The sequence below is a fragment of the Danio rerio genome, chromosome 19 (genome assembly GCF_052040795.2).
Source record: "Danio rerio strain M-AB ecotype USA chromosome 19, GRCz13ab, whole genome shotgun sequence".
Taxonomy (NCBI): domain Eukaryota; kingdom Metazoa; phylum Chordata; class Actinopteri; order Cypriniformes; family Danionidae; genus Danio; species Danio rerio.
In genome coordinates, this window is record NC_141039.2 from 4,761,933 (window position 1) to 4,776,364 (window position 14,432).

A 14,432-nucleotide genomic window follows, 5' to 3' on the forward strand; every position below is an offset into this window, starting at 1 on the left:
TTTGTGTTTTAGTAATTTAGCAGAGTTTAACGGAAATGTCTAATGTTAAACAAATCAATATTATTAATAGGATATAGCTCCTCCAAAAATGAAAATTCCGTCATTATGTGTTCATCCTCCACTTCTTTAAACCTGTTTAAGTGTTTTCTGTTGTTAAACACAAAGGGCCCTATCATACACCCAGTGCAATAAGGTGCAAGACATGTTAGGCATGATTTGTTGCTATTTTCAGACCAGCGCAAACCTAATTTTCACATTTTGGGCCAAGTTGTTTAAGAAGCAAATCCATTTGCGCCACTTTGTGGATGTATTAGTATGCTAGTCTATAAAGGAGGCATGTTAAGGCGCATTGTTTGTGCGTTGCTATTTTTAGGAACTGATATAGACTGTGCCATTGACCAACTAAAAGCTGGTCTAAAGTCCAGTGCAGAGTGCGTTAGTTATGTGCTTATGCAGGTCCAAATGCTTACATCTTAATAATAACAGCTTAATATCTTTATGACCATTTGTATTACTATTATTATTATTAGTAGTAGTAGTAATAGTAGTAGTATTTATTGTTTTTGTTTGTTTTAATAAAAACAAGATTAGATTTGTGCATCTGTCAGGTTTTGGAGACGTCTGCATCATCATATGGGGCATAAGAATAGGACGTGTGTTGGAATATTCCTCTTTAGTGTGTTTGGATAAAACTTTTTTGACCACACTTCGTTATTATGGTTTATTTATTCGTTTGCTGGAGATTAGAACTGAATTTAAAAATAGTTTTGAAACAAATCTTTGCACTTAACAAACGAAATTAAAGATGTAGCCTGATGGATGTCTTCAGTGGAGTGAGTACAACACCGTTTCCTTATCCACAAAGTAAAGGAGTAAAGAGTGAAAGCAAAGTAAAGAGGCGGAATGGAGGAGGCTCATTCTTTATTCTCTCACTGCAGATGGTCTGTTTAACTGTTCAGTTTTTCCACTTACAAACTCTGCCATGTGAAAAGCAAATGCACCATGTTGTGACGCAACTCACTTTTAAAGGGAATGGGACATGAGACTCTGATTGGTTAAATACACATTATATTAAAAAAACACCCATAACTCGTTAAGAGAATAAGCACAACTCTGTTAGACCATAAACTGGGGTGATCATGGGGTGATTTAAAAAAAAAGTGCACAAACCGGTGCAAGCATCAGGTAAAATGTTAAAGAGATGAAAGATTGTGTTTTCTACAGGTGGTTTGTCAAACCCACTCACCTAAGGCACACAGGGAAGACGTATGACATTTTTATTTTATTGCAGTTAACAAAAGTGTTTTTTTAACCAACAGTTTTAGTCTTTTTCATCAGTTGGAGTTTTGGTTTTTGAAAATATCTTTCATTTATGAAAATATCCTTGATCAGTGTTTTTCCTTGACCAACAAAACATCATTTAATATGACATTTGTTATTTCATTTCAGTTTACGAACCTGCTTTTTGACTAACAGTTTTAGTCTTTTTCATTAGTTTGAGTTTTGATTTATGAAAATATCCTTAATCAGTAATTTCCTTGACCAGCAAAATGTCACTTATGAATTTTTAATTTTATTTCAGTCAACAAGCACATATATTGTAAATGCACTTAAAAAAAGAGATATGGGGTGATTGTAAAAAATTGTCTGGTGCAAATGTGCAAAAACTGGTGCAAGTGGTTTGTCAAGCCCACTCACCTGGTTGAGGCACACTCAGAAATGTCTTATAACTCATAATGTTTTGAGATTGTTGTGTCGTGTGGTGGAGGTACCCGTCTTATGACATTTCCCTTTTATTAAATGTCATATTTGTTTTAGACTACCTTTACTTTCTAGTCTTTTTCATCAGTTTGAGTTTTGGTTTCTGGGAATTTGTGTTTTCCTTGACCAGCGGTGCACTCGTCTCTTCAGCGCGGCGGGGAGGCCAGTGTGGAGGGCGTCCTCAACCAGCTGATCCTGGAGCATCTGCAGCTGGCTCCTCTTCAGTGGGGTAAGAAAAACACCTTTCGCTTTCCCTCAATTCAGATATTCAAATCTATTCACACTCAGAGGTGATCTGTCCCCAGGACCGGTCTCTGCTCATGTTTCTTATTTGCATTTGTAATGGAGGAGAACTGTCCCTCACCGTGTGTGATGGAGGCCGGAGACAAGGCTCTCGTGTCGTCCGTGCAGTTTTTATATTAGTGTTGTCGGTGTATGCAGGCATTTGGTTGAGAGACAATCTTGATTGCTTTCATAAGAGCTGCGGTTTAAAGTAGGCTGTTTTCAAAAATGTACAACACAACTGTAAATATCAGGATGTGAACGCACTGGGGCGCTTTTTTTTTTACATTTCAGTGTTTACAAAGAGATTACTTCAAAAAGTACATGAGTAGTCTTGACAAACTATACATCAGTCTAAATCTACAACCCTCAAGCAGCCATTGTAGCTAGTTGTTTTTCAATGGGAAGGTTACAAAGAATGTATTTAAGTTGTACAGAACATATGGAGTACATACTTATCAAGACACACACACATTCATTACTGTACATCACAGTTTATTTCGAAAGGTAAGAGTCCTCAGCACAACATGCCATAGAACCCAATCCGTCCACCGACACAGTAGTCTTGAATTTTAGATGGTTATTGGTTTGTTTATGTCATCGTTTCTGTTCTTCATACGTGGATTACTCAATTAGCTGGATTTGGTTATTGAAGATTTGACACGACCCAGGATCAGTTCGTTCTTCAAAACTGATCCGAGAGTTGATGTCATGGCAACAGTTCTGGTAGCTCAAACCTGCAGAAAGCAGCAGCTTATTTCATAGAAACAGGATTAGATCGGCTCATATCAAGCAAAAGTAATATTGAAAGTATGCTGATATTTTATTATATAGTGTATATATACACACTTATAATTTATAATAATTAATAATTCATGTTATTTAATTTTAAACAGTTAATAATGTTTATGTTTATATACAGTTGAAGTCATTTTTATTAGCCCCCCTTTAAATATTTGTTCTTTTTTAAATATTTCCACAATGATGTTTAACAGAGCAAGGACATTTTCACAGTATGTCTGATAATGTTTTTTTCTTCTAGAGAAAGTCTTACTTGTTTTATTTCGGCTAGAATAAAAGCAGTTTTTAAGTTTTTTAAACACCATTTTAGGGACAAAATTATTAGCCCCTTTAAGCCATATTTTCCCCCCAGAGTCTACAGAACAAACCATCGTTATACAATAACTTGCCTAATTACCCTAACCTGCCTAGTTTAGCTTATTAACCTAATTAAGCCTTTAAATGTCACTTTAAGCTGTATAGAAGTTTCATGAAAAATATCTCGCCAAATATTATTTACTGTCATCATGGCAAACATAAAATAAAGCCATAATTTGAAATGAGTTATTAAAACTATTATGATTAGAAATGTGTTGAAAAAAATTGTCTCTCTTTTAAACAGAAGTTGGGGAAAAAATAAACAAGTGGCCTGATAATTTAGGGGGGTTAATAATTCTGACTTTAACTGTACATACACATTACTAAATAAATAAATAAAAAAATGTTTTAAATGCATACCGTTTTAAGGTACTGATCCAGCTTTTTTTTTTTTTTTGTCTGTAGTACAACTTGTTTTTATTGTTCACCAGCCAAGAACAAAAAGCACAGTTTACACTACACATACATATGATACATGTTACATATTCAGCCACATACACCATGAAAACTCAACTAAGAAAAACAACGTATAGCAAATATATATGGATATTAAGGTTGTGGTACCTTTGAATGTACATATTCATTTATCCTAATTTTAAATGTTGCCAGAGATGATCCCATTTTCTATATACTTCTCCCTCATTGTTCAATATTTTCAGCATACACTCATATGATGCAATTCCAATAATCCCATTAATCCACTCCTTCATTTCTGGCATTCTGGGACACTTCCAATTACATAGTATCATCCTAGCAGCTGTAATGCATCCAATCTCGAGATGAATAAAGGATTTTTTTTTACCTATATTAGGTATCACTAATTTGTCACCCAGAAGCCATAGCCATGGCTCTACAGGTAACTCTAAGCCTAGCCAATCCTTCATTATTTTTAAAAGTTTACACCAGAATGGGTAAACTAGACAACACTCCCAGATCATATGTAAATAAGTACCCTCTTCTTTATTGCATTTCCAACACTGATTATTTCCAGCTAGTCTGATCCAGCTTTTGTTAAATTTCTGTATAATAATAGGCATGCGCAGTATTGGAGGTTTTTTTTTTTTTTTGGGTGTTATATAGGAATAATAATTTATGCAGCACATAAAAAAATCTTGGACATGGTGTTGTTTTTTTGCTCTCTGAGCAAAGTCACTGTTTCAGTGACCTGTCAGTCAATACATGCCATGATGTGATGCACCTGCACAGCTTTATGCTAACAGTTCAAGCTGACGACAGAACGGCTGGTTTGCAAAAACAAAACAAAGAAAATGGATCAACAAAAGACGTAAAACTGCAGCACAATTATAAGTAGTAATTTATGGTGTGCTTCTAAATTTTACATTATCAATGGCAAGTTTACAGTATTACTGGCACACTGTAATTTACAAGCGCACTGTATATGAACAATTACAACTATGCTGTAAAACTACAGTAATGACATTTGTATTGATTATGAAATTAAATGATATTTATAGATATTCATGACATTTATAGACAGAAACAGCTAAGACAGTCATGAAATGGCCTGCATAGAGTCCAGACCTTAATATAGTATTGTAGTGGCTGTATAGGATTGCTTGGACAGAGAAAAAAACCCCTCAAAAATACACAGACATAAGATGATGAACTGGTAAATGGACTCATACTAAATACAGTTTTATTCTGAAAACAGTGGTTTGTTTTCCTCCGTTTTGTATACGTATTTCTTTTCTATCTGTTTATTTCTTTATGCAGAGACCGGTTTTATATCTGTAAGGTCATTAAAACTTTGCTAAAACACTACAACTGCCGGGGAACCAAAGCCTTTGCATAGTACAATGTTGGAAATATATCTATAAGCATTGTAACTCTTAACTTCCTTCTCACCCTCACTCTGCACGTGTTTATTCAAACCCGCTAACACTAATGCAATTTCATGAGCTCATAAATGTTGGAGGACCCATCTGAGATGACCAGACCGTGACATGAAACATGTTCTGTATCACACGCTGATCATCTCTTTCACGTTTATCAGCGTTGTGTTGGGCTGTCAGAGCGCTGGTGTCTTATTTATCTGTTCTCCTGTCAGGCCTGGCTTCTCGTGTATTGATGTGCTTTCATGTTTTTGTCTGACCTGCCGATGGAGGGCAAATTGAGATGTTTCAGCTGTAAAAAATAAAAATAATAATAATAAAAAAAAATGGTGTGTTATAATTTCAGGATGTATTTAAAAATACAGTAATGTCCACAAAGTGATGTCAAAATGAGACCTGCATTTAAATATTTTGCATTAAATAATACAGCAAGTTGCTTTACATTAAAAACGTAAGTCTTAAAAACGTAATTCGCAATTCTTTGCCTTAAAAGCAACAAGTTGGCTTTACTTTAAAAAAAAGGAGGTTATATCCGTTGTAACTTAGAAGTTTACTTGATAATTAAAAGGCAAAGGGTTTACATGTTTTTTTTTAAGTCTCAATAATATACAGGTCTGGGCGCTGTGCAGGCCATTCCATGTTATGTGATTCAGCAGCTGTTTTCTTTCTCCAAATAGGATTTCACTGCATTAGTGGCTCATTATCATGCCGAAAATGAAAACTATTATTACCACTAAAGTCCTTAATCAGAAGGAATGGCATAATGAAGTAAACTTATATGAACTTTTCAGACAATATTGGTAGAAATGCAGCTCAAACCAGGACAAACAGCCTCTCTCCAACATGGTTTTTCACATATCTTAAACAATTAAACTAACACAATTTAAACTCTAACCTGACATCTATCCTAACAAAACATACAGCTACAAAAATGGACACTTTTGTGGTAAAGAGTCACATATGTCCATTATACCAGCAACAGATTTAAAGTTGCACAGTACTGTATGTATATATAATGACATCATCTAAATATTTAATTGACAATTTTTGTTTGGCAGATTTTAGTTTATGGCATAATTTAAGTTTAATTTCAATCTAATTGTAATAAAGTTTGCCGGGAAGAAGGAGGCATAGAACCGACGCAGTTTTAAAATTTTTATTTACAACAGTGACGGCAGCTCCTTACGGAGACTGCCGTCTAAACCAAATCAAACGGAGGCAGTTACTCACGGAGACTGCCGTCAAACTGAAAGCCAAAGTAAAATATGTCCGGGCCCGGTCCTCTCTCGGCTTCCTCTGCCATCGTTCCTCCTTTTATGGTCCAGAGCTCCTTCTGTGGGATTCGAGGCAGGTGCACACCGCAGGTGTATTCACTTACGTGGTGGCCTCACTCCGTTCCCACGGCTCTCGGCCACGCCACCTCGCCACCCTGATAAAATTATTAATTTACGAATATATCTTACAATTATTGTCGAAAAACAAACGCAGTGAACTAATGTACAGTGTAAGGAGCACTATAAAAGAGCAAAGCAGAGTTTCACACAATAGGCTTTACAGCTATTGTTTCTTCCCATACTGATAAACCTCCGGTGAATGGCTTTTTTTTCAATTTCATTCAGTTTCTTTTACAGAATCGATGTTGTAATGTAATTGAAATATAGTTAGTTAAATAGATTTGAGCGTTCATTTAGTTGTTCAAGCGTAAAATGAGATGAAAGATTGTTTACAAGCACATACCCGTCAGGATTAGCAGGCCAGAGCAGAACCTTTATTGAATGTAAAATAAATGTTCATATTTTAAAGACATGGCATGAAAAAATATAATTGAATGCAGTGCTTCTTGTACTTTCTGAGACCCACTTCATATTGTATATCAGTCAGGCAGAGAAGACCTGGATTTTTAAAGCAGTCTGACCTCAAATGCGCTGATTTTGTAACGGTATACAGTTCAGCGGAAGTAACCTAGGTTACTTTAACCTAGGTTACTTTAACCTAGGTAACCTTAACCTAGGTTACTGAAAAATTAAAAGTCCTTCAGCATACTTCTGCAAATACCCTATTCATTCATGTCATCCCACACAAATCAATTAAGTTAACTATTAACGATTAAGTGAATCATACCTAAAACAGTCAAGTTGTCTCCTAAAAAATTTCAATAATTGTGTTGTTTCAGCTCATTTTAAATAAGTTATTCTTCTGCATTTTCTGTAATGATAATGTTTGCTTCGTTATTACAATTTTATACACTTTTAATCTCACATCTATAACTTTAATCTTCAGTTTTTTGTCGTCTAAGGAAAAATGTCAGATTTTTAAGATATATAAACATTGCTTGTAAACATTGCTAGTTGACTTTACTTTTAAAAAGTTTGCGCATAATTGGTTTACTTAATAATTTAAAGGCAATGGGATTACTCACTTTTCAAGTAATGTTAATTATTCTATTATTTTAAATTTAATCTACCTTTTTTATTATTATTTTTTCTTTTCCATGAAATCATCTAAATATGAGGATGTATTAAATTTATATTTAATAAATATATATTAGTTTCATTTTGGTTAAAAACATTTAATTAACAATTTTTATTTGACAGAATGTAGTTTGTAGCATTATTTTAGTTGCATTTTGCTGAGTGCATTTGGACAAATAAATACATTTTTAATCTCATATTTATGAATTTTCATCTTCAAAATTATGCCACCGAGAAAAAAAGTCAGATTTTTGTGATTAAAAAGTTGTAATTACATTCTGTTTGCCATAAAATTATTTGTAATACACATTTCTAATACAAATGAAATTATAAATATAACATTTATTAGTGATTTCATGTCTGTTGATCCCATTGTACATATAAATACAGAATATTTTTGCAAACAGCACAAGTTTACAGTAATATGCATTTTATTTTAAAGCAACACTTGTTTAACCTATGCATTTGGTTGCATAAAAAAAAAAACTTAAAGCCCATTTTTGACCGCATTTACTCTTAGAAAGTGTCTTTTCTAAACCAGCACACAGCAATTTGCAGAGATATTCAAACGCTCACAAGTGAAGCTGCAGAGCCATTAAAATGCTTTCCCATCGTCAGCGGCATTTATTTAGCTGTTAAATGCTGTCAGTGCTCTTTAATGCTTTAATGGACCTATATCAGAAGTCCCTCTCTCTCTCTCTCCTTCATTTATCAGAGATGTGAAAATTGCAGGACTCTTGATTAAAACCCGGTACGAGCTTTTGAAATGTGTGACGAGTCCGTCTGCACCCGCCTGTCTTCCAGTCCAGATACTCTCATATAGATATACAGTACATTGAGATCTGCACTAATAGCTGCTTCGTGTCTCTGGAAAGAAGAAAACTGTAGTGGAGTTCGTTATGAAAACTGACATGTCCGACTTTATAAACTGACATATATTACAGTGAGACCTGAGCCAGGTCAATGCGATTGGATGGAAAGTTATTAAAAAGTAAAGACAGACTTTTAAAGACTGCTATTTTTAGAACTTGGCTATAGTTCATGTATGAGTACGGTTATTTAATTCTTGAACTTATTTAACTTTTCAACTACAGCAGATACACACTTTAAAAAATCTGTGCAAGTTATGGTAAAATAAATGGTAACTGTGGTTGCAAGATTTTTAACATTAAAAATACATAAAAAAACATAAATGACATTTAATTTTATTATATTTTATATAATTAAATTTTATATAATATTATTTTATTTTATAATTTTTTTTATAGTTTCAAATTTTAAAAGTAAGGAAAAAATCAAAAGGTAGCTGTGCTTGTTGGAATTTTACTGTTAAAATACAGTAGAACCAATGTTTTGAAATTTACGGTAAAAAATTCTAGCTGTAATTGTCAGTTTTTTATTAAAAATACGGTATAAACGTAAAATACATAAAAAAAAATTGAAATCACATTTTAAAATGATCTGTTAAATTTACAGTAAAATTAAAACAATAATAAATGTAAAAAACAATGAATGTCTAAATTTTATGGTAAATTACTGTAATTTATTAATATATACCTAAGCACCAGTATTTTTACATTTACGGTAAATGAATTGTAGCTGCGATTGCCGGATTTTTTCACAAAAAAATTAAATCACATTTTATAAAAATATATGCAATTATGGTAAAAAAGGTAGTTGTGGTTACTGAAATTTTACCAGTAAAAATACAGTATACATGTAAAAAAAGTCTACATTTTACAGTCAATTACTGTATTTTTTTTCATTTATACTCCAACACCAATGTTTTGAAATTGATGGTTAAAATAGGTAGCTGTGGTTGCCAGAATTATACAGTTAAAAATATAATATAAATAAAAAAAAAACAAAAGAATTATCTATCATTGTCACTCAACAACCAATTAGACACAAGACCAGCCACACAGCAACCAATCAAACACCAGACCTGTCACTCAGCAACCAATCAAACACAAGACCAGTCACTCAGCAACCAATAAAATCAAGACAGCCAATGTTCTGCACAATAAAGCAGACAACCGACATCATGTGGCCATGGACACCTATTTATATTTAAATCATTAACATTAACATTTTAGATCTGAAGTACAAGCAATAGTAAGTGTCCATTTTAAGCCCTGTGTCATTTCTTTATCACTTTCTTTTAGCCGTTTTAAACGCTCCTGCCGTGTGATGAATGAAATTACAAATATCTCCGCGGATGCTCAATTAGCTTGAGCTTATAAAATATGATGCATAGTAATTGCAAAATTAGATTTGCTGCTTAAAATAGCCTGCAAGACGTCATCTTACGCATTTTTCAATATCAACCCTTCAGAGCAGCCAGAGACCTGTATGATAAAATACACATAAGCCCATGAGTATCTGTACACACTCCACGATATATAGGGAGTTTAGACACACATAGATACTTGTATGCATGGTTTACAGGGACACTCCATAAGTGCAGTGTATTTTATACTGTAATAACTGCGTATTATATGTCCCTTCCCCAACCCTCACAGCAAATTTTGAATGTGAAAAGACCCCATTAGGTGTGATGAAGTATTTTGAATTATGAAGACACGAGGTATGTCCTCATAAACCACTTCATAGAGTACAACTACAATAGGTCACAAGCAAGTCATTATGGAATTTCGTTCTCGTAAACCATATAAACAAGCACACACACAAGCATACATCAGTGTCAGAAATGGACAGTGCTGCATTGTTTCTTTCGCAAACGAACAGAATAGCATGAATCCTGTACGGTTGCCATGGTAACCCAGAATGCTGCAGAGTACCTGCCTTTACTTATAGCAAATATATTCAAGTACGGAAATGAATAAATCAGTAGATTACGGCTCTAGCACATTAATCGACACTCACGCTGTGCTGATGAGATGCCCAAAGTGTCCCACACTAAAGGCGTCAAGCTTTTCCAGAGCATCCAACGTCCTCAGGCATGCTGATTAAATTGATTTGAGCTTTTTTGTTTCAGTGGCTCTTTGTAAATAATGCATGCTCTTACTTTTTATAATGCAATCAGTTTCATTCAATCCTGATTTATCAAATTATAGAAACAATGACTATATTTTCATCGATCACTTCATCAAAAGTAAACCCGAGGTTCATTCATGGTTCTGTTTTTCTTGTTGTTTCGGTCTCTGTCCTAAGACAAATAAATTAGTGAATGAATGAATTTACAACAGACCATTGATGGATTTATGTGTCTCTGTGAAATGAGTGTGATCATATAGACTGTAGAAATATCCCTGATTTCAACTGTAAAAAAAATAAAAAAAATAAAAATAATGCTGCAGTAAAAATCCATTCCATGGTTAACAGTATATACAGTTAAAGTCAATTATTAGCCCCCCTTTGAATTTTTTTTCTTTAAATATTTCCCAAATGATGTGTACAGAGCAAGGAAATGTTCTGATCTTATGTCTGATAATATTTTTTTTCTTTTAGAGAAAGTCTTATTTGAATTAGAATTAAAAGAATAAAATTTAGATTTAGAATAATTGTTTTTTTTTTTTATTTAGTATAAAAGCAATTCTTAATTATTTAAAAAACATTTTGAGGTCAACATTATTGGCCCCTTTATGCTAACTTTTTTTGATAGTCTACAGAACAAACCATCTTTACAATACCTTGCCTAATTACTCTAACCAGCCTAGTTAACCTAATTAACCTAGTTAAGCTTTTAAATGTCACTTCAAGCTGTATAGAAGTGTCTTGAAATGTATCTAGTCAAATATTATGTACTGTCATCATGGCAAATATAAAATAAATCAGTTATTAGAAATGATGTATTAAAAACTATTATGTTTAGAAATGTTTAAAAATTCTTTTGTCTATTTAATAATGGTATGTTGTGTAGATGTTAGCACTTCAATACACTGGTGTTTGACTATAAATTAATGAAATACAGTAATTTACTGTAAAAAATAGAATTTCCTTCCTTTTTTCTTCCCTGTTTCCTTCCTTTCTTCCTTTCTTTCTTTCTTTCTTATGTTCTTTCTCAATGTTTTCATTTTATTCCTCAATGTTTTTTTTCTTCCTTCTTTCCTTCCTTTCTTCCTCCCTCCCTTACTTTTTCTTTTGTTCTTTCTCAATGTTTTTATTCTTTAGAAAGGTCAAGATGTGCAGTTGAGGATTAATGATGTTCACATTTAAATACATATTTTTTCTGTTTCTTTTTTTTCATAAGAGACCATGCCTTTTCTCTCTCTCTGTCTCTCTGTGGTATTTGTATTTGGCTGCACTACTGCATTAAGATGCATCCTCATTCGGTACCGGCGTAAATTAGATGCTACAAGCAGCTTTATATAGGCTTCAAAATGTTAATAAATACTGCGAGAGCACATTAAATGCATGCGTTGTCTGTATGTGCGCTTGAGGGGAACGGCTAATCTGGCTCAACACAATACACACGCATTTGATCCTCGTGGTGCTATTGTGTCGCCACTGCACAGAATTATCACATTTTTGTCACGGCAATTCCTAAACTATCTCTTTTGAACTATAGGATTACACAAAAATGAATCTGATGCTTTTAAATGGGAAGCCGTTTCATGCATTTCTCTATCTGATAATCAACAACAGTGATGCGCTTTGTCAGAATCTCCTGCAATCCTACGCTCATTGTATTGCAACAATAGGTGTTCTGGCCAATCGCACACCTCCATTGTTTGACTGTGTGTGGCAGACATCATCAATACTGGCTTATTGCACATCTGTGTTACTTTGGTCAGCAGGTCTTTTGAGGGAAATGCTTTCCGCTCACTGGTTTGTGAAATCATCTGCGCAGACGCACACACATGGTAATTACACTGCGGAGGTCTCACTGTCGTGTTTACTCTCAGCAGGTGGTTATTAATGTTTCTAAACTGCAAGGCAACCAATCTTTCGAAAAATACACTTGTTATTGCCGGCAGCTAGCTTTCTGCAACTCTCACATGGTCGCCAACGGTCAATACCTGGATGGGAGACCCCATGGGAAAGCTGTTGCCGGAAGTGGTGATGGCTAGGCCAAAAGGAGGCTTTCAACCTGTAGTCTGTGTGGGTCCTATTGCCCCAGTATATTAATGGGGACTCTATACTGCTCAGTGAGTGCCATCTTCAGTGCTTGGACTCTCAGTAATGGTTTCAAACCACACTGAACTGAGCTAAACTGAACTGAACTTAAACACTAAAACTGAACCACCCTGATCCGGTTACTATGACCATTTATGTGAAGCTGCTTTGACACAATCTACATTGTAAAAGCGCCATACAAATAAAGCTGAATTGAATTGAATTAAATCTTTTGAATAAGACATTAAATCGAGGTCCTTACTGTGGTCGTTAAAAATCCCAGAATGTCGTACGAAAAAGAGTAGGGGTTTAATCCTGGTTAAATTTGCCCACTGGCTTCTGTCCATCATGGCCTATTAATCGTCCCCATATCATAATCATCCCTCTGTCTCCTCTCCACCAATCAGGTGGTGTGTGGTTTGACACAATATGGCTTATCATTAGATATTATTATTATTATTATTATTATTATTATTATTATTATTTGTACAGTATTTCAGTCAACCAATATTTATCCTAGACTACAATTTTTTTAATTGCCTGTTTGATGTTATTGTTTGTTTGTTTGTTTGAAATTGATGTCTTTGTTTCATTTTTAAGGTTCAAGTTAGAGCAGCACAATTAATCAAAAAAAGATCGCGATCTCGATTCAACCCCCTAGACGATCTTAATTCAGCATTTCTACGATTCTGTCATATTTTCAGAATCGTCATATTTTTTTTAAGTTCAGGAGAGCAGAAAAGGCGGCTGCATGAGTCTTTTCATTGTTTCACATACATTTCTCAGTGACATAGACACCACCAAATGATGTTGAAAGAGTCACATACTGTATTTATAAGGTACAATTCACCTAAAATCACCTAAAATCACCAGGTTGTTGCTATGTGGTCGCAAAAAAGTTCATTTTATGTTTTGTAATTTTAGTTTGTTGCTTTGTGGTTGCTATAGGTTTGTAAGTGTTTGCTATGTGGTTGCTAATGGCCCATTTCCGCTGAATGGTTCAGTGTGGTATGGTTCGGTATGCTTTTATGGCCGTTTACCCTCTGTCAAAAGGTATCAAAAAGCGAACAATACCGTACCACTTTTTAGGTACCCTTTGCAAATACAAGAGACTTTCCTACAATAATGGATTACTGTGTGGATGGTGGACATTGAATATGCATTTGTAGAAAACAAATATATGGGAGGAGATTATTTAAATGAATCAAGATTTCTAACGGTCTAATGACAATTATGTAGTTGGAAAAATTGAGAACAAAACTGAGATGTTATGTGATAGAAGGACAGAACATTCTCCTCTCTGGTTTGTTTATTTTGAATAATGATACTATCTGAACGTATCAATCATCAGGACATGTTATTTTTCATTTGAACTGCTTTGATAGATTGCATTGGTCATTATGGAAATGAGCTTTAGCATCCATGTTCATTTGTGGAAACATTGTCCAAACTTTACTCACTCATCGCTTTTAATGGATTCTCAAGCAGTTTTACTTACACAATCGACCAGATGACAGACCGTCTATAATTCAGCTGATTCAAGTTTTTATTTTTTACATGGATTTTCACCATTCTTAATTAATAGAGAGTAGCTTAAATAATTGATGATGCATTTCTCATAAATATGCTGCAGATCAGCATCATGATGTCATAATACCACAGAATCCAATTAGATTATCAAACAGAATCAACTCGCAAAAACAAACGCAACCTCTGAATTAATCTCCGTCTGCTTGCTTTAGTCTAGTACTATAAGTGCGTTTCCCTCGTTCTCTGTGTCTTTCTCTCGCTCTCTAATCCTCGTATTAAAACACTTTGTTTTTTCTCT

The 14,432-nt window shown here is 34.1% G+C and overlaps 1 protein-coding gene across 4 annotated transcripts in view; it reads left to right on the forward strand.

The window, feature by feature from the left end:
• trappc9 (trafficking protein particle complex subunit 9) overlaps positions 1-14,432 on the forward strand; it is a 303,088-nt gene that overhangs the window by 204,376 nt on the left and 84,280 nt on the right. For all 4 annotated transcript variants that reach the window (XM_088651464.1, XM_088651465.1, XM_087295234.2 and 1 more), the window contains one exon: positions 1,900-1,990. In XM_088651464.1, coding sequence (XP_088507590.1) covers positions 1,900-1,990 — 91 coding nt within the window. The remainder of the gene's footprint in view (positions 1-1,899; positions 1,991-14,432) is intronic.